This window comes from Phocoena sinus, chromosome 20 (assembly GCF_008692025.1).
Source record: "Phocoena sinus isolate mPhoSin1 chromosome 20, mPhoSin1.pri, whole genome shotgun sequence".
Taxonomy (NCBI): Eukaryota; Metazoa; Chordata; class Mammalia; order Artiodactyla; family Phocoenidae; genus Phocoena; species Phocoena sinus.
In genome coordinates, this window is record NC_045782.1 from 37,941,763 (window position 1) to 37,963,222 (window position 21,460).

Sequence of the window (21,460 nt, forward strand, 5' to 3'; positions counted from 1 at the left end):
AACCACACTAAAGCTGTTTTTTTTTTTTTAAAGAACACTATAAGGATTAAAAAAAAAAACCCAACAACTGATAGCCAGCTACACTGATACTGACTGTCTCAAGAGGGGAGAGTTTAGCAGCTCATTCACCAACTATTACAAGAAGCATCGTGACAAGTGTAGCTTTTGAGCTATGATTAAACTCATATGACGAATCCTCATAAGACTATCTTTAACTCCTTTTGTTCTTATGTAACTAATTCCATGCCCTTTTCAAAGAATTAAATAAATTTTTTGTTAAAAACACAAGCTGTATCTGCTACTTGGCCATAGGAAAGAGGCTAAAACAATCAATGTAAGAGTTGGCCTCACAGGACATCTCCTATAGTTATCCACTTCAGAGAACACCTAAGTAACTACTGATTTTTGCTCTCTTTCTAAATTGTACTAAAATCCATAAAGATCCAGATTTTCTAATTGTATTAGTTCTTTGTCACATTTTGTGCTTTTATGTCTTTTTATGTGTTTTTATGTCTCACTTTCTATTCTGTTAATGGTTTAGCGTGCTTTACTAGGCTATGACTATTAATTAATGAGCACTGTCCCTGACCTACAGGTTAGCAGTGGTACAAAGCACATGGGGAAGCTCTCTGAGGGTTCACTCAAGAATGTGAGAGTTTAGTTCTCCCATAAGAAAAGAAGAAAATAAAGAGTTATCTTTTCTATATAGTCTAAGAGAGAGAACTAGTACAACCTGAAGGACTAGAACCGGAAAATCAAGTTAATGGTGAGTAAGAGTTCATACAAAAATGCCAGAAATAGTTCTGGGCTCCAAGCAACGAAAAAAGGTAATAAAGGTACATTAAAGTGGGTGAGAAGTATGGCCAGAAGCCTAGAGTGACTTAAGAGAAGCTAATAAAGAGCCTTTCCTATTTTCTCTAGGGCTGCTATGAACTTCTTTGAGGAGTAACAAAGGGTAACAAAGGCATGACTGGGAATTCTGCCTCTGCAGACGCAGGTGCAGAAAAGCCTGGTTCTAACAAATCCTGTCAACGTTTTTAATGCCACCAGACTGACTAATATAGTGAACTATCTACTGCGATCCCATTTTTACTTATTCAGTTGACATAATTAACAAATCTATTAAGGGTAAGGTCGCAAATTATTTTTAATTATTAAAACATGGATTTCCATATGTTACTGTATAGACAGCATCACTCACTGAAGAATATAGTTTTCAAGACTGTCATTTCTGCAACCTCGAATCTAGATCGAAATGCAGTCGGTTAAAAAGCAGATTTCAACCAGGCAGCTGAATGAGAAAACATCTGGACCTACCAGTCAGAATGAGAAAGGTCACATGTTAAATACAGATAATCTTGTTTATTGGTGTTTGAAGGTTATACACCAAGGGCTGGATTACCAGAGTCCTCCTTTAGCCCTGGCTCTGACATCTTCATTCATCTGCTCTGTGTGTGACACTTTAAAGTCCAAAGCTTTAAAACTACTGCGCTGTCAGTCACTTCCAAATGTAATTTTCCTAATTCTAAGCCTGAATACTATGTCAACCTATTTGCTAGACGGCTTGGTATCAAATGCTGGAAGAAACCACATAGAATTGTCAGGGGTAGATGATGTCTATTCTTTTAAAAACTGTTTTCCAAATTGCCACCCAGCATTTTTCTATGGATGAAGCACTTCCAACATTCCCTATCAAAATTAAGAAAAAAGGAAAGGCTTTTGAATCAACAAGGAATACAATTAAAAGGTTGCCTAGGGTAGGGTTCAGGCTGGTGATGAAGTAAGGGGGATTGTGCCCATTTCATGATTTTTCATAATTAGTATATATTATTTTATACACATACAGAAATGAACCAAAATTGTTTATGTTAAAAGCATAGAGACCATTACAAATAAACTATAACAAAAACAGCGAAGTCAAGAAGCCTTAAGACTTTATACACTTTGGTCAGGGCTTTTTTGTCTTTTCTGGGTTGTGGACCTACCTCTTTGAGAACTATACTGTACGTAGAAAAATGCACACATAACAATAAACACAAAATTTCACATAGTTTTGAGAGGTTTCTCAAACCTTGAAGTATCAAGTTTGTATTAGGCCGTTAAATAGGTTCAGGCTTATATTGAAGGCTCCTTATGTTACATTTTATATACTGTACATGACAGTGGCTGGTCTTCAAATTTTTTGCTTGAGTACTCTCAAAAGAATTTTGAAAAATTATATTTCTCCCTTGTATATAGTGGACATTAAGTGGCTATTAAGTTGACATCTATAATTTCTTATCATAAGTTAAAAGTTTTTAAAACAAAAACACATTTTTGTTCATTGTAAATAATGATGGTGAAAACTGTTATTGCACCCTTTCAAATGGGTGCATATGGAATATAAATAATAGTGATTTGATTTACTCCCTCATAAATTTAAAAATACATAAATAAGCTTTAAAAAGTGAGAAAATTTCTCCTTGAACTTCTATTTCCATTTCTCTTTTCCCATAGAATTTTACCTTTATGTGCTAGTCTTTTATGCTTGAGTCTTCTATTGCTCATCCTATCATCTGTCTCTACAAGAAAAACAACTATAAATAAAAATATTTTTATGAAGTGCTATGTGTTAAAAATTCTTTGGGATTGACTTATCATTACAATTATCAGCGTACAATTGATGAAAACAATATATGTATGCTATAAATCTGGATCAATAATTATTAAATATAAGAAGTAAAACTTGCTGGGAATGCACCTCTAAATGAGATGGATGGAGGGGGGCAAGCATTTATGAATCTTTGATAAGAGGAATTATCTAATTGACCCTTTATTTGGCATCCTGGAAATAGTTACACTTTAGGGCAAAGAAGTAAAATTTGGGATGGGAGAGAGGGGTCCCTTTCTTTTACAAAGTGGAAAAGGATCACTGTGAAAAGGGAGGTGGGAAAGAAGAACATCAAAGACAACAGCCTTATAGGGGAGACCTGCTTCAGGAAAGGGAACATAATGAAGGTGAAGACCTGGAGATTGATTCTCTTAAAATTATCCACATCCATGTAATCCTTGGAAAGTCTCCCCATATCCCAGTTTGAAGAACACTGCTAAAGAAGACCTCAAGGCCAAAATGTACTCACATGTTCTTTTTCACTTTACTTAATCAGTTGACAATTATTTAGTGAGCACGTGGGAACAGTGCAGGGGATGAATGGATAAATGGATGGTTGGATGGAAAGGCAGAAAGAAAAATGGGTAAATATTTAGCATTTACCGTATACCCCAAACTTCAGCATAAAAGAAGAATGAGATTAAAAAAGACTGTCCTTGCCATGTCATCAACTCTTTGGGATCAATGAAGTAGAGTAAGACTTCACCACAATGCAATATGTACTGGTATCAATTTGAATATAACAGGATTGGTGATTGCCTCCAGCTGTTCTCTCTTCTTCCCTTCTCTGACAGGAGCAAGCTAAAATTCTTATGTTATGGGATTAGGTAGGAAGTAACTGCCTCATGATTATTTGAGACTTTTAAAGTTTAATGTGTGGTCAGTTGTGTCTAGTCTAAATTTCACTGTTGTTGCTTTGTGCTTTTTGTAACAGTAGCTACCAAAAACCTCCTATATTTCATTAACTTTGTAATAATGTGACCCCCATACCTTAAGGATAAAATTTCTGGATTGTGCCTACTATGTTGTGGAGATATCTCACTTACTCTTCTCCAACACTATTCTCCTTTGTGCAAATTACAAAAAAAAAAAAAAAAAAAAAACCCTCTGACGAATCATGAAAAATGGTGACCTAGTGAGCCAGAACAGGATTTCATTCAGTCTTCAGTCCAGTGGTATGCTGGTAAATGCTTAAAAACCCACTCAGAAGTGGGGAAGGTCTTCTTCGTAGCATTTGCTAATGTCAGTGGTATAAATACCACGGCCCGTTCCAAGCCATCAATGTGAAGTCAGCCAGCTCACTGAAAATTTAACAAGTGGTTATGAGCTGACTCTGGCACACCACTGGAACTCCTCATTTACCCCTCAGCAGGGTGCATTCACGTGGTTACCAAACTGTACCAGGGTACACAATGGCCCGGTTCACCATACTGAGTGCCAAACTTAGTTTGAGTGGCCAAACTCACTGGGCAAGAGTAGATGCTCTGAGAGTTAGCAGGCACAAATGGGTGTTTCACACGTACTGCTAACCAACTGGACTGGAATCTACATTTTTTTAAATTTCATTCATCTTGCTTCCACCCCAAGGAGGCACCAGTACTATTGCTCCATGGTTAAAAGAAAGCCAAAGGAAAGGGAAAGAATCTTGGAGGACCCACTAAGGACAGTAGGCAGACCTATTTTTCTGTCAACTGTTACAACTGTACATTCCTTTTTCGCAGATGCCAAATATCTTCCTGTAAGTTCCTTTTAGTTCACTGTGCCACTTAGCTTGGTTTAAAAAAAAAAAAAAAGAATCCGGGTGTTTTTCGTTTAAAAAAAAAAAAGTCAAGGAGAGGTGTCTGGGTTTCATCACCAACAGAACTTACCCGTTTGACACAGTATGAGCCGTGAAGCCTCTCTGCCCATTGTGAGCATTTACAGAAATCCCCTGTGAGTGAACTTCTGCAGCAAAGCACTGCTGATTTTGTAAGATAACCCCTGCATCCCATGAGCGACAGGTCTTGATCTGGGCTTGAGAGATGTAATATTTTGATAAAAAACGGCACTTCCTTTTGAAGCATGTATTTGCGTGTGTTGAGCAGTACCGCTGGAACCTCAGTGAGCACCTAGGCGAGGCTGACAGTCTCTCCCAGCTCCCTCCAGACATAGACCCTCCTTCACATATCTAAATGTAGCAGTAATTAGCATCCATAAACCACAAATGTGGCTTGGTTTTTTTCCCCCCACTTTCAGAAGCATCAAAATAGTTTGTATTTCTCATGAGTGCAAAAAAGTTGTACACCTCAAAAGATATTGAGACCCTGACACGGAAAACTACTGGGGATGGGGGCTCTAGCTCCTGAGGGGGGGAGAATTATTTTTTCAGCAAACTTTCTAATTAAAGTTCTTATCTTTGACCTAAGCATCACACAAGGTATCAGCATAGAGAAAATTTAAGGCCTTCCTTTCAAAAAATTATCAGATTCAACTTTTTTCATGGAATCAGTCACAATCCTAACTCTTACACAAGGAGTAATTAAATAAATACACTAACTGATCACCACTGTACAATTAATTAAAAAGAAATCTATTTCACATTGAGAATCAGGTATATCTGATATTCGATTGTAAAGATTTTGAAGATGAAGGGTGTAGTGCGCTAAATGTATCCCCAAAGTTCATGTCTGTCAGGAACTTCAGAATGTGACTTTATTTGTAAATCAGATCACTGTAGACATAATTAGTTAGGAGGAGGTCACCCTGGATGAGGGCGGGCCTTTAACCCAATGACTAGTGCTCTTATAAGAGGAGAAGACATACAGAGATATACTCAGGGAAGAAGGCCATGTGTCGACAGAGGCAGAGATTAGAGTTGTGCTGTTACAAGCCAAGGAACACCCAGGATTGCTGGGGGCCACCAGAAGCTAGAAAGAGGCAAAGGAGGATTCTTTCCTAGAGACTTTTAGAGGGAGCGTGGTGGTGCTGACACCTTGATTTGGGACTTCTACGCTCCCAAACTGTGAAAGAATAAATTTCTGCTGCTTAAGTCACCCGGTTTGTGGTAATTTGTTATAGAAGCCCTAGAAAACTGATACAAAGGGTAAATGTGCAACTTAAGCAGGGTAAACAGCTGAAGCTGATGGATATTGAGATATATTGTGTACTTTTTGCCCAGTAGTAGCTCCAGAAAAAACTGCCAGTGTAAGTAGAAAACGATGGTGGTTGGTTGTTAGGAATGCTGAAAGATGGAAACCAGTATCATGTTAAACGCAGGGTGTTGATAGCCAAATTCATATTCCCTAATTATTCAAAGAAGAAAAGCAATGCCATCAGTATATTCATGGCGAATCAAAAACTCAAAACATACATGCAAACGACAGAATCTTTCCTTCCTTATTTTAAGTGGGAAATGGCAAAGATGGGGATCCAATTTCAGAGGAAGAAGGACTGAAACAAAAAGCTGTGAGGTTCTACCTCAGTCATTCTGCCTTTAACTGCATTTCTTTTTCACAGGGCCCCGCTGGGATGATATTCCACCATCTGGTGTGTCATCTCTATCTAGTTATATCCCTGGGTACGCGACTGTTAAAACACATCTTACCTCTAACCCTGAGCTCCAGAGGCTTTATTTTATTCTGTTCCTCTGTGAACACAGGCCAGATACAAGCCATAAAGATATTCTCTCTCATGATATGTTTTATAATTGCTTTAACACCTGCTTTTGACATTACAGTATCTCAGTGACATTTTACATCCCACAGGGAAGTCCCAATATCCTCCGTATTCAGTGAGGTGCCTATGATACTCTCAGCACTCACTCAATGCTAAACAAACATAAAGACTTGGGGAACCCTGGGTTATCTCCTACTGCTCAAGACCCATCTGACAACAGTTAGAGTTGGTCGTGACTAAGAAGAGAAATACTAATTGTTCATAGGAGTCAATGACCAGGCTGGAAAAAGAACTCTCAACCTCTTCAAAAATCTAGGTGGGTTATATCACTTCTTAGGTAGGTATTTTTAGAAAGATGTAAATGTGGGCTACTAGGGCTCTTTTTTTCAAAAAGTTTGTAATGTAATGGGGTGAAAGTTTGTCATGCACAAACAATTCCAGATGGATAGAGTATAATTAGGCTTAAGTAAGTATTAATTAAACACACTCCAAAAACTCAGCTCTAATACCACACTTGGGGGAGCTGGGACAGTGCAAGCAGGCCTCATGGAGGAAACAAACTGGAGTTGATTTAAATATCACCAGTGCATCAATCTACTAGGTTTAAATTTTCAGGAAGAAAGGAGGAACCAACTAAGTGGTAAACACAACATTGAATCCACACATGGTTTTATTTGTGACCAATTAATTTATATGTTATAGTGGCACAGAGATATACCCACAGTATATGTGTACGATAAACAGGGCTGTTAGTGATGTATATTTTTCTAATTTTAAAAATAACAGTGTTAGGGACTTCCCCGGTGGTCCAGTGTAAAGAATCCGCCTTCCAATGCAGGGCACGTGGGTTCGATCCCTGGTCAAGGAACTAAGATCCCACATGCCGCGGGGCAACTAAGCCCGTGCGCCACAACTACTGGGCTGGCATACCTCAACTAGAGAGCCTGCGTGCCACAAACTACAGAGCCCACGTGCTCTGGAGCCTGCCCGTCACAACTAGAGTGAAGTCCATGCGCCGCAATGAAGAGCCCGCATGCCGCAACTAAGACCCAATGCAGCTAAAAATAAATAAATCTTAAAAAAATAATAATAGTGTTAGACTCCCCATTGATGCCCTTTTGATATGCTTACATGAACTTTGTTCCTTTCAAGGACCAAAAGCTTTCTTAAGTCATCACACAATAAATGTATACTCTAGGCCAGGAGTCGGCAAACTACAGTTTGCAGGCCAAATCTGACCCACTTACTGCCAGTCTTTTTTTTTTTCTGCTTTTTTCACCCCCCTCAAGATTTTATTATGAAATTTTCAGAAATACAGAGAAGTTGAAAGAATTTTACAGTGAACAACCATTTAACCACCTCGGCATTCTATCACTAATGCCAGTCTTTATAAATAAAGTTATTGAATGCCATATGCATTCATTTCTGGATCTGCTACACCTGCTTTACACTACAACAGCAGAGTTGAGAAGCTGCAACAGAGATCGTGTTGCCTGCAAAGTCCAAGATATTTACTACCTGGCGCTTTGCAAAAAGAGTTGCCAACTCCTGCACTAGGTTCCTAGGAATATATTGTTAAAAAAAAAAAGATAAAAATATCTTTTTTAAAAAAATCAATTAATTATTTATTTATGGCTGCACTGGGTCTTCATTGCTGCACGTGGGCTTTCTCTAGTTGCAGCGAGCAGGGGCTACTCTTCATTGTGGTGTGTGGGCTTCTCATTGCGGTGGCTTCTCTTGTTGTGGAGCACAGGCTCTAGGCGCACGGGCTTCAGTAGTTGCAGCATGCGGGCTCAGTAGTTGTGGCTCACGGGCTCTAGAGCTCAGGCTCAGTAACTGTGGCACACGGACTTAGTTGCCCTGCGGCATGTGGGATCTTCCCGGACCAGGGCTCGAACTCGTGTCCCCTGCATTGGCAGGCGGATTCTTAACCACTGCGCCACCAGGGAAGTCCAAAAATATCTTTTTATCTTATGGGAAACAAGTAAATTTAACTTAAATGTTTATACCTTTAAAAAGTTTTTTTCCAAATATTTTATTTTGCTTCTCAAACAACAATTCTAGTTGGGTAAAGATTTTTCCCTCTAAAAAGTTAGTCTGCCTTTCCACTAGAGAAAAATTAAGTGAGTGTTTCTAATTTTTCTATAATATAATTTTCTAAGAGTTGGAAAATTACAAAGATGCACATAATATGTTTAAATATGTAAATTAAACATGACAGCAATTATTCTGAATTTAAAACATTCCAAGACTGGTCTTAGTTTCTAAAACGTTTTAGAGGACATTAAAAAATGCTTCCATTAGGGCTTCCCTGGTGGCGCAGTGGTTGGGAGTCCGCGTGCCAATGCAGGGGACACGGGTTCGTGCCCCGGTCCAGGGAAGATCCCACATGCCGCAGAGCGGCTGGGCCCGTGAGTCATGGCTGCTGGGCCTGCGCATCCGGAGCCTGTGCTCCGCAGCGGGAGAGGCCACAACAGTGAGAGGCCCGCGTACAGCAAAAAAAAAAAAAAAAAAAAAAAAAAAAAATGCTTCCATTAAATTTAAACAGACTAAGATCCTCTAAAGCATACTTTAAAGTTACTTATAACCATTATTATATTATAGCTAAATTTCCCTAACTACCTTTAAAAGTATAATCCTAATTCTAGTCTTAATGTTTCCCTATGCTGAATACAGCAGAAGTGCCTTAATACATATTAAGATACATTATTATATAACTTACCAGGTAATGCTACTTTTCAGTTCTGTTATTTTATAATTTAGCATATATAATTTGTATATACTGATCATATTATATCTTTTGAAAAAGCAGGGGCCTGGTAACAACCTTTCCCCAGATATATGACCCAGATTAAGTGCGAGCATTACATTACAGTCCAGTACAGTAATCAGTTTGGAGCTTAATCATGAAATGATGAATTAATCTTTCAATGCTAAAGTTAGGCTATTCACTTTTTTCTAAGTCAGGCTTAGCAGAAAGAACTGTTTCTTCTCTTTTCCAAATTATTTAGGATGATTGATTGTATCGTCTAGTCTCTACCAGGAACTACATGACACTCCCAGACCCCTAACAACTGAGAAAAATACACAGGTATCCCATTAATCCACTGACATGTAGTTGGAGGTAAGGTGATAGAAACGGCATAGGCATCACAGCAGTTGAAGATGACCTTTGGAAGCACTTCTGGAGCAGGGTCAAAACACAGAGGCCAGGAATTTATTGTATGGATTCCTAGAGTAGTGCTGTACCACATGGCTTTTAATAATATCTGTTTCAAATTCCTATTGTTGAGTGTAATTATTTGGTTTCTTGTTTATACTTGAGTATTTCATCTGTTTTTTCCCCCGACTACCTGAAAACATAAAACTCATAGGCTACTTCTGAACTCAGAACAAATTCTAACATAAATTATAAATTCCCAGACCAAAAGTTGTATAGGGATCATCATCTCAAACCTAAACTTCATGGTGTTTACTAGTAGAACTCAGAAACCCTAAACTCAGAAGAATGGCAGCCAAAGGCACAGTTATCTTTTGCCTCTTTCTGACTGTGACTCCATGGATGTCACTTTCAAAAAGTTTCACGAAGCTGGTAGAACACCATATGCCTTTCCTCAGCACAAATGACCACATCCTGTGCCAGGCAGCATTTTTCAGTCTCTGTGGTTGAGAACTGGAACAAATTAATGTATAGCTAGGCAGAGTTGGAATATCAGTTGAAGCTGTGATTTGAGTCTCAGAAGTTTTAGACATAGAACTCCGTTTCTTGGTCCTTAAGGATCTAAGACAAAAGAAGAAGATCTGGAGAAACAATTTTTGTCTTCTTCTTTTCTTCCTTTAAGGAAAAAAATGTTTGTGTGTGTGTGTGTGTGTGTATTTTTTTTTAACGAAACACATATTTACTGCACATCTACTATGGGCCAAGTACTATTCTAGGTGTTGCAAATACCTAGAGAGAAAAAGAAAACTCAAGATCCTGGCTCATGAAGGGTGGAGGGAGAGACACAATAAACAAATAAAACTCCAAAATTATCCATTGCAAAGTGCCATGCAGAGAATTACAATAGCCTACTGCATTAAAATAACTGGGTTGTCAAGGAAATTCTCTCTGAAGAAATGACATTAAGATGAGATCTGAGTGATATTCACAAAGCAATAGTGATAAGTTTTAGCAACATAAATATTAGTATAAAATGTTTGCAATGCTAATATAAATATAGTGCTCAAAATTCCAAAAAAAAGCCTGGAAGTATTCCATAATGCTAATACAGACTATATTTGGGTGGTAGGATAGAAGTGGGTTTTTCTTTTTTCTTTCTACTTCTATGAACTTTCCAAGCTGTGGTAAAACACAAAAATGTATTTAGTCTTTGTCCCCAATTCCTTACACAGAGTTCCTAAAACCCTTGAAATTTCCTGAGTTATAAGAGTGTCTTTTGTTATTCATAACAAGCCCCTTTCAATCACACCTGAGTTTATGCTACTGAGGTGACTTAGGGTGCAGCCCCTAGAAAGCCTCAGGATGGGTTGGTCACCAGAAAGACCAAGTGATTAGAGGGTTGGAACTTTCAGCCCCACCCACCAACCTCCAGGAAAGGGACTAGAGATTGAGCTCTATAAAAACTCTTGAACTGTAAGATTCAGAGAGCTTCTGGTGAAGACACCAAGCTGCTGAAAATGTGGTGTGCCCAGAGAGAACATGGAAACTCTGCACCCTCCCATCCCATAGCTTGCCCAATGCACCTCTTCCATTTGCCTGTTCCTGAGTTGTGTCCTTTATGATAAACCAGTAATAGTATGTAAAGTGCTTTCCTAAGTTCTGTGAGTCATTCTAGCAAATTATCAAACCTGAGTGGGGGTTGTGTGAAAACCTGAATTTGTAGTCAAGGTGGACAGAAGTACAGGAAACCTGGGGACCTGGTACTTTCAAGTGGTGTCTGAAGTGAGGGCAGTCTTGTGGGACTGAGCCCTTGACCTGTGGGTTCTGTGCTAACTCCAGAAGTTAGTAGCAGAATTGAATTGATGGTGAATTGGTGTCTGAAGAATCAGTTGTTGGTGTTGGAAACATCCCACAATAGGTGTCATGAGTGGGATTTGCTAGAACAGTCCTGGCTCATGGAAACATATGGTTTGGGAAGAAAAAGGAAGAAAAAGCAAGGGATGAAGAACCTCTGATTCCTGGCTACATGGTCACCTGTGTTATGGAGCAGCAGTTGTGCTTTGATCAGTTACTAAAAGTAAAATTACCAAGGGTATTCAGAGGTGGATCCAACTCTTGGGAAGTTGACTCACTGGATATGTGTAGAAATGCAAACTAATAAGAGAAAAGAGAAATGTACAATTCCTTGGTTACTGTTATCTGCAAAGCCAAAATGAAATGAAAAGAGAGTTCTGAGGCAGACCTTGATGATAAACCAAGGTCAGATTTCAGTTGGTTTGTGCTTCAGATACTAGGCTCAAAGATTCCCCCAAAGGGAAAAATTATGTGAGAACAGTAGAGAGTATCTCTAAGACTTCTGGTCACCAAGAAGGTGGTTCATGTGGAGGGAAGGCAAAACCAAGAAACTACTGAAACCAGGGGGTAGGGTGTGAAGGAGTTGTCTTATTTTTTCAATCAGTATCATCAGCTTCCTGAAGAACCTTTACTAAAATGGATTGTGAGAGTGACTAACTTAGGGGCATTGTCTTTAGTTTGGGATGCTGCAGAGTGGAAGAGCATGTCTGGGTTGATCCAGGACCCACAGCTCACTATGGAACAATGGCAGATGATTATACATGATCCACAAACGCAGCACGTTTTTCCTGAGGGAATGGCCAGCCTAGTTGACTGGATAAAAGCCACTGTAAGGTCTGTCTACCCTGAGAAAGAGGACTGTCCAACTCCCTCTATAAGTGCCAAGTAAAACAACCCAGATGAAGCAGCTGATATGTTTCATATGTAAGCCATATGGGACTGACTTTATGATAACCAAGATAGTCACTCACTAAATATGCCTATTACCCAGGTCTTGGTAAATGCTGTGGATTAAGGGGGTGTTCTAAGCATGTACATGTTGTATATAGTATGGTAAAGTTGGTGCAGCCACAGGAGGAAATGGGAACAAGGTCTGGAAGGAAGAAGTATATTATACTCACAGGGTCCATAGAGGGGGTCACCACACAGGTGGTATAAGAACTTTATTATACCACACAGGGCCACAGGGTAAAGCACCAATGTCAGTCAGGATGCAGAAAAGAGGAAGGAAAATCCTAGGCTAGAGCCTTCACTGGAGTTTCCGAGAAAAGGCAAGGCAGGCAGGATAAACAGTTTAGGACTGCCTGGTTTGAATAATTCCAGCAGGCTTTGGGACACAGGAGTGGTCTCTAGTTGTCTGCTACTTGGCCCTGGATTGATTTCAGACAGGGGAAATATTAGTTCAGTTCATGAGATTTAGATAAGGAGATGGTTGGGGGGTATGGACTCTGGATTGGTTGGTTTATATAGGAAAAGCATGCTCCTGGCCAAGTCCTTTACTGTCTCTAAGAACTGGCTATCCCTGGGAAGGACAGTCTTTCCCTGGGTCTGTAAGGTCCCCAAACATCAAAGCATCAAATATAGATGAATGAATAGATGCCAAAAAGACAAATACAGAATCTAAGAAAACACAGAACAGGGGACCTCTTTTGCATGGGCATCCCATTTAATATTACTGCTTCAAAATCAAGCAACAGTCTGAGAAGCCTTATTGAATCTGCTGTCTCAGCTTCCTCTCTTGGGTCTTTCAGATGCTAATAAAAACATTAGGTTAATTAACAAGAAAATGAGGAGAGGCAGAAGGGAGAGTCAAGGGACTTATCCCATCTAGGTGGAAAACTGTAAATGGTTATCAAGAAGTAAGATGAATAAAGGAAACATTGATAGGGCCAAAATAAAGAAGAAAAAGAATGGGGAGAGTTAAGGGACTCATTTCAGCAGGATGAAAATCTTTAGATAGTTATCAAGAAATGGGATAAATAAAATGGACAGTGATAGAGTTGAAACAACGGTCTTAATACAGCACTATAGAAAGTTGGGTGGACCATATAGAAAGTTGGGTGGACCAAAAGGACTCCCTGCTAGTTCCTCTACTTTTTTTTTTTTTTTCCACGGCCCAGCCGCTCCGCGGCATGTGGGATCCTCCCAGACCGGGGCACGAACCCGTGTCCCCTACATCAACAGGCGGACTCTCAACCACTGTGCCACCAGGGAAGCCCAGTTCCTCTACTTTAAAGGGCCCCAAATAAGTCCACTCTATTCACTCCAGTGTAAAAACTAAAAGGCAAAGACTGCAATGAGAAATCGGACCTGAAATCACCTAGGGCAACGGGGCAGGTTAATCTTTGTCATAACAAAAGAGCCAGGGTCCCCTGGCTCAACCTCTCAATAGGGACCCAAATTCTTTTGCACATGAAGAGATAAAATAGTCAGTGGGGTGGAGAAGAAAAGTTTCTGGAACTCTCTGACGTGGGTACCTCATGCACTGTGCTACCAGAACATGTTAGTGAAGCCCTAAAGGGGGCTCCGATTAGATTGAGAGAATATAGAAATGTAAGGGTTGATAGGATTAAGGTGGTAGTTTGGATGAAAACTTGGATGTTTTAAACAAGCTTTACATGGAGAAATTGTGTCTCCTTTACCTGAATGTTTTATGAGAATGGATATTATGTCCAATTGGGGAACATCTCTCTTACCTAATATTGTAAAACCAAAACCTGTTGATGAGTCCTATGGAGGTTAGTTAGGAATATAAGGGTTGCAATGAAAAAAAAATGGGCCGAAGACCTAAATAAACATTCCTCCAAAAATGACATACAGATGGCCAACAGGCACATGAAAAGATGCTCAACATAGATAATTATTAGAGAAATACAAATCAAAATTACAGTGAGGTACCACCTCACACTGGTCAGAATGGCCATCATAAAAAGTCTACAAATAACAAATGCTGGAGAGGGTGTGGAGAAAAAGGAACCCTCCAACACTGTTGGTGGGAATGTAAATTGGTGCAGTCACTATGGAAAACAGTATGGAGTTTCCTCAAAAAACTAAAAATAGAGTTCCCATATGATCCAGCAATCCCACCCCTGGGCATATATCCAGACAAAACTGTAATTCAAAGAGATACATGCACCCCAATGTTCATAGCAGCACTATTTACAATAGCCAAGACATGGAAGCAACCTAAATGTCCATCAACAGATGAATGGACAAAGAAGATGTAGTATATATACGCAATGGAATACTACTCAGCCATAAAATAGAATGAAATAATGCCATTTGCAGCAACATGGATGGGCCTACAGGTTGTCATACTGAGTGAAGTCAGACAGAGAAAGACAAATACATATGATATCACTTATATGTGGAAGCTAAAATATGACACAAATGAACTTATTTATGAAATGGAAACAGATTCACAGATACAGAAAACAAACTTATGGTTACCAAAGGGGAAAGGGGGTGGGAGAGGGATAAATTAGGAATTTGGGATTAGCAGATACAAGCTACTATATATAAAATAGATAAACAACAAAGTCCTACTGTATGGCACAGGGAACTATATTCAATATCTGTTTTGTAATAAATCAAAACCGAAAAGAACATTAAAAAGAATATATATAACTGAATCAATTTGCTGTACACCAGAAACTAATAGAACATTGTAAATCAACTATACTTCAATTTTTTTTTTTTTTTTTTTCTTTTGTGGTACGCGGGCCTCTCACTGTTGTGGTCTCTCCTGTTGCGGAGCACAGGCTCAGCGGCCATGGCTCACGGGCCCAGCCGCTCCGCGGCATGTGGGATCCTCCCGGACCAGGGCACGAACCCATGTTCCCTGCATCGGCAGGCGGACTCTCAACCACTGCGCCACCAGGGAAGCCCTATACTTCAATTTTTTTTTTTTTTTTTTTTTTTTTTGCGGTACGCAAGCATGTGGGATCTTCTTGGACCGGGGCACGAACCCGTGTCCCCTGCATCGGCAGGCGGACTCTCAATCACTGCGCCACCAGGGAAGCCCCCTATACTTCAATTTTTTACTAAAGGAATATAAGGGTTGGTTGATTAAGGTGAAAGTTTGGAGGAAAACTGGTACATGAGAAGTGGTTGTACCTCTTTTACATGAATGTATTATGGGTATGGATATTGTGTCTGACTGGGGAACTACTGTGTAAAACAGGAGGCATGTAAATCTATCCTTCAAGTGATATTCATTGGACATGCTAAATGAGGATGGATAAGATTGCCCAAGTCCACACAGTGTAGAAGAGAAGCTGGAGTGCTGGTGTGGACAAATTCTGTGCGATAGCTCTACGTAGAACATAGGTTGGGGCTTACGGCAAAAGCCTGGGAGTGCTTCCCAGTGACAACTATGGGGAGGATGGAATAGAGAATTTCTATTTGAGGGACAATTAGTAGGCTGATATCAGACATTAATTGAAACTGCCCCTATGATTGCAGGACAAAAAATAAGCTTAATATCTGAAACACCCATGACGTCTTAGGAGATGTCAGAAAAATGCTCTAATGGGGAGGGCAATGCCCAGAAGAGTTCCATAATAAAACGCAATGGTTTATACAGGATTGTGCTACAAGGGGAATGTAAGCAGGAGATACTCACAAGCAGGGAGCCTCTTTTCTCCTAGGACTGACTTTTGAACTGTGTAAGGAGCTGCCGGATTCTATTGTCACTTGGACAGTGCCCTATAAACAGTTCTTGACTGACCAACAAAACGCTGCTTGGTTTATGGATGGCAGTTCCAAGGTAAATGGCCAATATCCTGTTTGGAAGACTACCACTCTGACTGAAGAAGGTAAAAACCAATCAGTTTGGTGGGATGAATTACATGCTGTTTACCTAACAGGGATGGAAGAATCGAACAACAATGAAAGCCTCTATGTTTTGTTTTTTACCTGACTCATAAGTGATGGCCAATGGTCTGGCCATACCGATAAGCAGAGGGCTATGGAAGTCTGGTCTATTAAAAGGATGTCCATATGGAACATAGCCCTATGGAAATCACTATGGGAATTGGACGGGTACATTAAAGTAGGACAGGTTGATGCCTAACAGAAGAAACCTCTTCCAGGATTAGATGATGACCAATCATCCATGGATATTATGGGGTATTAGCTTGAGGGGCCACTTGGGTCCATGAAATAAGTGGACATTTGGGGACCAAAGCAGTGCAGAGGCCTGAATCTGCACATATTCCTTTTGTACCCTCTGAGGCTCAAAATGCCAACAAGAACTGTTCATTATGCCAACAAGAAAAACAGAGGGTGCAGATGGCTATGGGGGGGATTCCTCAGGGGGAAGACCCCACACACAGTTTGCAAGTGGATTACTCTGAACCAATGTCAGTAGCCCCAGTGGGGCTACAAATGGGTTTTGATAGAATAGGCGTTGACTCTGGACTGGGCTTTGCTTACCTGGTGGTAGATGCAAATGGTGCAACTACTATAAAAGAACCAGAACAGAAGATATTGTACCCATCTGGACCACCAAATCACATTTATTAAGAGCAAGGAACACACTTTACAGCTCATAATATCAAATAATGAGTAGGCAGAGAGATATTCTCCTCAGAATAATAGTTCCATAGAGAATTGGAACAAGCAGTTGAAACGTGGGTTGTTTAAAACAGGGGGAGGGGCTTCCCTGGTGGCGCAGTGGTTGAGAGTCCGCCTGCCGATGCAGGGGACACGGGTTCGTGCCCCGGTCCGGGAAGATCCCACATGCCGCGGAGTGGCTGGGCCCGTGAGCCATGGCCGCTGAGCCTGTGCGTCCGGAGCCTGTGCTCCACAACGGGAGAGGCCACAGCGGTGAGAGGCCCGCATACGGAGAAAAAAAAAAAAAAAAACAGGGGGAGATGTAAGCATGAAAGGTTGGTTTATATGTCTTCAAGAGTGTGTGTTCAGGGACTTCCCTGGTGGCGCAGTGGTTAAGAATCCGCATGCCAATACAGGGGACACATGTTCGAGTCCTGGTCTGGGAAGATCCCACATGCCACGGAGCAACCAAGCCCGTGTGCCACAACTACTGAGCCCACACGCCTAGAGCCGGTGCTCCACAACAGGAGAAGCCACCGCCATGAGAAGCCCGCGCACAGCAACGCCCCTAGAGATAGCCCGCGCACAGCAACGAAGACCTAACGCAACCAAAAATAAATAAATTAATTAATTAAAAAAAAGAAAAAGAAAAAGAGTGTGTGTTCACACTCAACATTAGAGGAGCTGAGGCAGTGTTGTCCCCACTAGATAGACTCCTCTGTTTTTCTGGCGGATCTGGGGAAGAGACGGTGGGGAGAGGCTGCTAGTATGACTATGAAATTTTTTCCATGGGAGGAAGATCATGGTATGATGATATGATTCTTTCCAAGGAGAGAGGACACTGGTATGATAACTAGACTTTTTTTTCTTCTCCACATACCTCAACTTTCTCTTTCCTATCGGATGCCCTGTAGTCACAGGACCAGGGATACAACTACAAGTGCCAGAAACAGGGATGATTTCTAAGCAAGAAACTGTAACTATAGTTTTAAACCTTTATGTCAGAATTCCTAAAGGCCTGATAAGGCAGGTTATGTCTTCATTCCATTTAGCAAAATCAAGGTTAACACTGAAAGTAGCCACTGCCTGGTGGTAAAAATAGCCCACTAGTTCCGTACGTAAGTACCTCTACCCTATATGAATAGAAGTGAACTGAAGGGGAGGCACTTACTAGACTAGTATTGTTGCCTGAAATCTAGAACATCACAGTAGCTGAATCTAAAGTTCCTTCCAAAGGTGGAAAAGTTTAAGTATAAATAAATGGAGAGAAGGAGGAATAGTAGTTGAGGGCAAAGGAATGAATCAATGGGCTATGCAAAGAAGGAAATCCAATATTATATTACAGTCTCAATAGAGACTCAGAGCAAGGGAATAATATTGTGTTTTAGCTTAGTTATACCAGATGCTTGAAAAGATGAAGCCATGTATTGCTGAGACACTCCTGCATTTGGAACCTGACAAGATCAAATGGAAGCCTGCAAATCTGAGTGGTCTCACCCTAGAAGACATTTTCATATGCTGATGATGGACTGGACTAATTAATGACTGAGTGTGACTCTAGTAATGTGCCAGTATGTTCTGACTTCTATGATGCATTTGCTATAAGAAATTCATGGTCAAAGACTACATTTGGTCTTTGTCCCAGGTTCTTGGTACGAAGTTCCTAAAACCCTTGAAATTTCCTGAGTGATAAGAGTGTCTTTTCTTATTCATAACAAGCCCCTTTCAATCACATCTGAGTTTATGCTACTGAGGTGACTTAAGGTGCAGCCCCTAGATAGCCTCAGGATGGGTTGGTCACCAGAAAGACCAAGTGATTAGAGGGCTGGAACTTTCACCCACCAACCTCCAGGAAAGGCACTGGAGATTGAGCTCTATAAAAACTCTTGAACTGTAAGATTTAGAGAGCGTCTGGTGAAGACATTAAGCTGCTTAGAAGGCAATGTGCCCAGAAAGGGCATGGAAGCTCTGCACCCTCCCATCCCATAGCTTGCCCAATGCACCTCTTCCATTTGTCTGTTCCTGAGTTGTGTCCTTTATGATAAACCAGTAATAGTATGTAAAGTGCTTTCCTAAGTTCTGTGAGTCATTCTAGGGAATTATCAAACCTGAGGGCGGGGGTGGTTGTGGGAAATCCTGAATTTGGAGTCAAGTTGGACAGAAGTTCAGGTAACCTGGGGACCTGGTACTTTTAAGTGGTGTCTAAAGTGAGGGCAGTCTTGTGGGACTGAGCCCTTAACCTGTGGGTTCTGCACTAATTCTAGAAGTTAGCATAAGAATTGAATTGAATTGAATTGCTGGATGCCCAGTTGGTGTCCAGAGAATTGGAGAATTGGTGGAAAATATCCCAGACAAACTTTCTATCATGAACATGTATTATTTTTATGATGGAAAAGAGTAAAATAAACATATTATTTAAAAAATGAAAGACAACCCACAGAATGGGAGAAAATATTTGCGAATGAAGCGACCTACAAGAGATTAATCTCCAAAATATACAAACAGCTCATGCAGCTCAATACCACAAAGACAAACAACCCAATCAAAAAATGGGCAGAAGGTCGAAATAGACATTTTTCCAAAGAAGACATAAAGATGGTCAAAAAGCACATGAAAAGATGCTCAACATCACTAATTATTAGAGAAACGCAAATCAAAATTATGATGAGGTACCACCTCACACTGGTCAGAATGGCCATCATAAAAAAGTCTACAAACAATAAATGCTGGAGAGGGTGTGGAGAAAAGGCAACCCTCCTACACTGTTGATGGGAGTATTAATTGGTACAGTCACTATGGAGAACAGTATGGTGGTTCCTTAAAAAACTAAAAATAGAGCTACCATATGATCCATCAACCCCACTCCTGGGCATATATCCAGAGAAAATCATAATTCGAAAAGATACATGCACCCCAATGCTCACTGCAGCACTATTTACAATAGCCAGGACATGGAAACGACCTAAATGTCCATCAACAGATGAATGGATAAAGAAGATGTGGCACATATATACAATGGAATATTACTCACTCATAAAAGAACAAAATTGAGTTATTTGTAATGAGGTGGATGGACCTAGAGTCTGTCATACAGAGTGAAGTAAGTCAGAAAGAGAAAAATACCATATGCTGACGAATGTATGTGGAATCTAAAAAAAGGTACTGATGAACCTAGTGGTAGGGCAGGAATGGAGATGCAGACATAGAGAACGGACTTGAGGACACAGCGGGGGAAGGGGAAGCTGGGACAAAGTGGGAGAGTGCCATTGACGTGTATGCACTACCAAATGTAAAATGGATGGCTGGTGGGAAGGTGCTGCACAGCACAGGGAGATCAGCTCGGTGCTTTGTGATGACCCAGAGGGGTGGGATAGGGAGGGTGGGAGGGAAGCTCAAGAGGGAGGGGATATGGGGATATATGTGTACAAATAGCTGATTCACTTTGTTGTACAGTGGAAACTAACAGCATTGTAGAGCAATTATACTCCAATAAAGATGAAGAAAAAAAAGATGTGGTATGTATATACAATGGAATATTAGCCATAAAAAGGAATGAAATAATGCCCTTTGCAGCAACAAGGATGGGCCTAGAGATTGTCATACTGAGTGAAGTAAGTCAGAGAAAAACAAATATCATATGATATCACTTATATGTGGAACCTAAAGAAGAATGGTACAAGTGAACTTATTTACAAAACAGAAATAGAGTCACAAATGTAGAAAACAAACTTATCGTTACCGAGGAGGAAGGAGGGGGAGGGATAAACTGGGAGATTGGTATTGACATATACACACTACTGTATATAAAGTAGATAATAAGAAGCTACTGTATGGCACAGGAAACTCTACTCAGTAATCTGTAATGACCTATATAGGAAAAGAATCTAAAAAAGAGTGGATATATGTGTATGTATAACTGACTCACTTTGCCGTACAGCAGAAACTAACACAACATTGTAAATCAACTATACTCCAATAAAAATTAATGTTAAAAAATTTAAAAAAAGAAGTTAGTATAACTTGAACACTGAATAAGCACCTTAAATTCTCAAAACCTGCTGACATCCCGTAGCAAATTATTAAATGTAAATATTTGTAAAGTGAACAAAACTGAATTCCTTCCAACTCAACCCACAAATGCAAGTTTTCCTCGGAGATTTCCTGATTTCTTCTCCATGTTGAGCCTGAACGATATCTTTAGTTTCTGGTCTACACACTACGGCTCACCTCCTATGTCTTCATCTTGATTGGCTGGGCCTTCTGTACCATCCACATTTTCTGTTTCATGAGGTTTGGTTAAATCGTAGTCATGCAAAAGCACCGAACCTTCTAGGAGATAAGAAGAATTTTAACTATGCAGTCAACTTTAAAGGATTTTTATAAACATGTATTAAGTAAGACTCCTATTTCAGCTTCACCCAATCCCTTAGTGATAGACAATATCGCTTTCACATACACCCAAGTAAGATAAATGTGAAAACTCTTGAGGTTCAGAAAGACGCCCAAGGTTCACGTGCCTTTCCATTAGACATCATTTTCTGGACTATTTCTTTCACCTGAGTTAAAATGCACTCAAGTTCCTTTGG

At 40.2% G+C, this 21,460-nt stretch overlaps 1 protein-coding gene across 4 annotated transcripts in view; it reads right to left on the reverse strand.

The window, feature by feature from the left end:
• IKZF3 (IKAROS family zinc finger 3) overlaps nucleotides 1-21,460 on the reverse strand; it is an 87,097-nt gene that overhangs the window by 41,741 nt on the left and 23,896 nt on the right. Inside the window, exons 3-4 of one of the 4 annotated variants that reach the window (XM_032616773.1) lie at nucleotides 21,102-21,200; nucleotides 2,505-2,561 (exon numbers count right to left, since the gene is read on the reverse strand). In XM_032616773.1, coding sequence (XP_032472664.1) covers nucleotides 2,505-2,561; nucleotides 21,102-21,200 — 156 coding nt within the window. Of the gene's footprint in view, nucleotides 1-2,504; nucleotides 2,562-21,101; nucleotides 21,204-21,460 lie in introns of all 4 variants that reach the window. The other 3 variants (XM_032616772.1, XM_032616775.1, XM_032616774.1) reach the window with 3 other exon arrangements.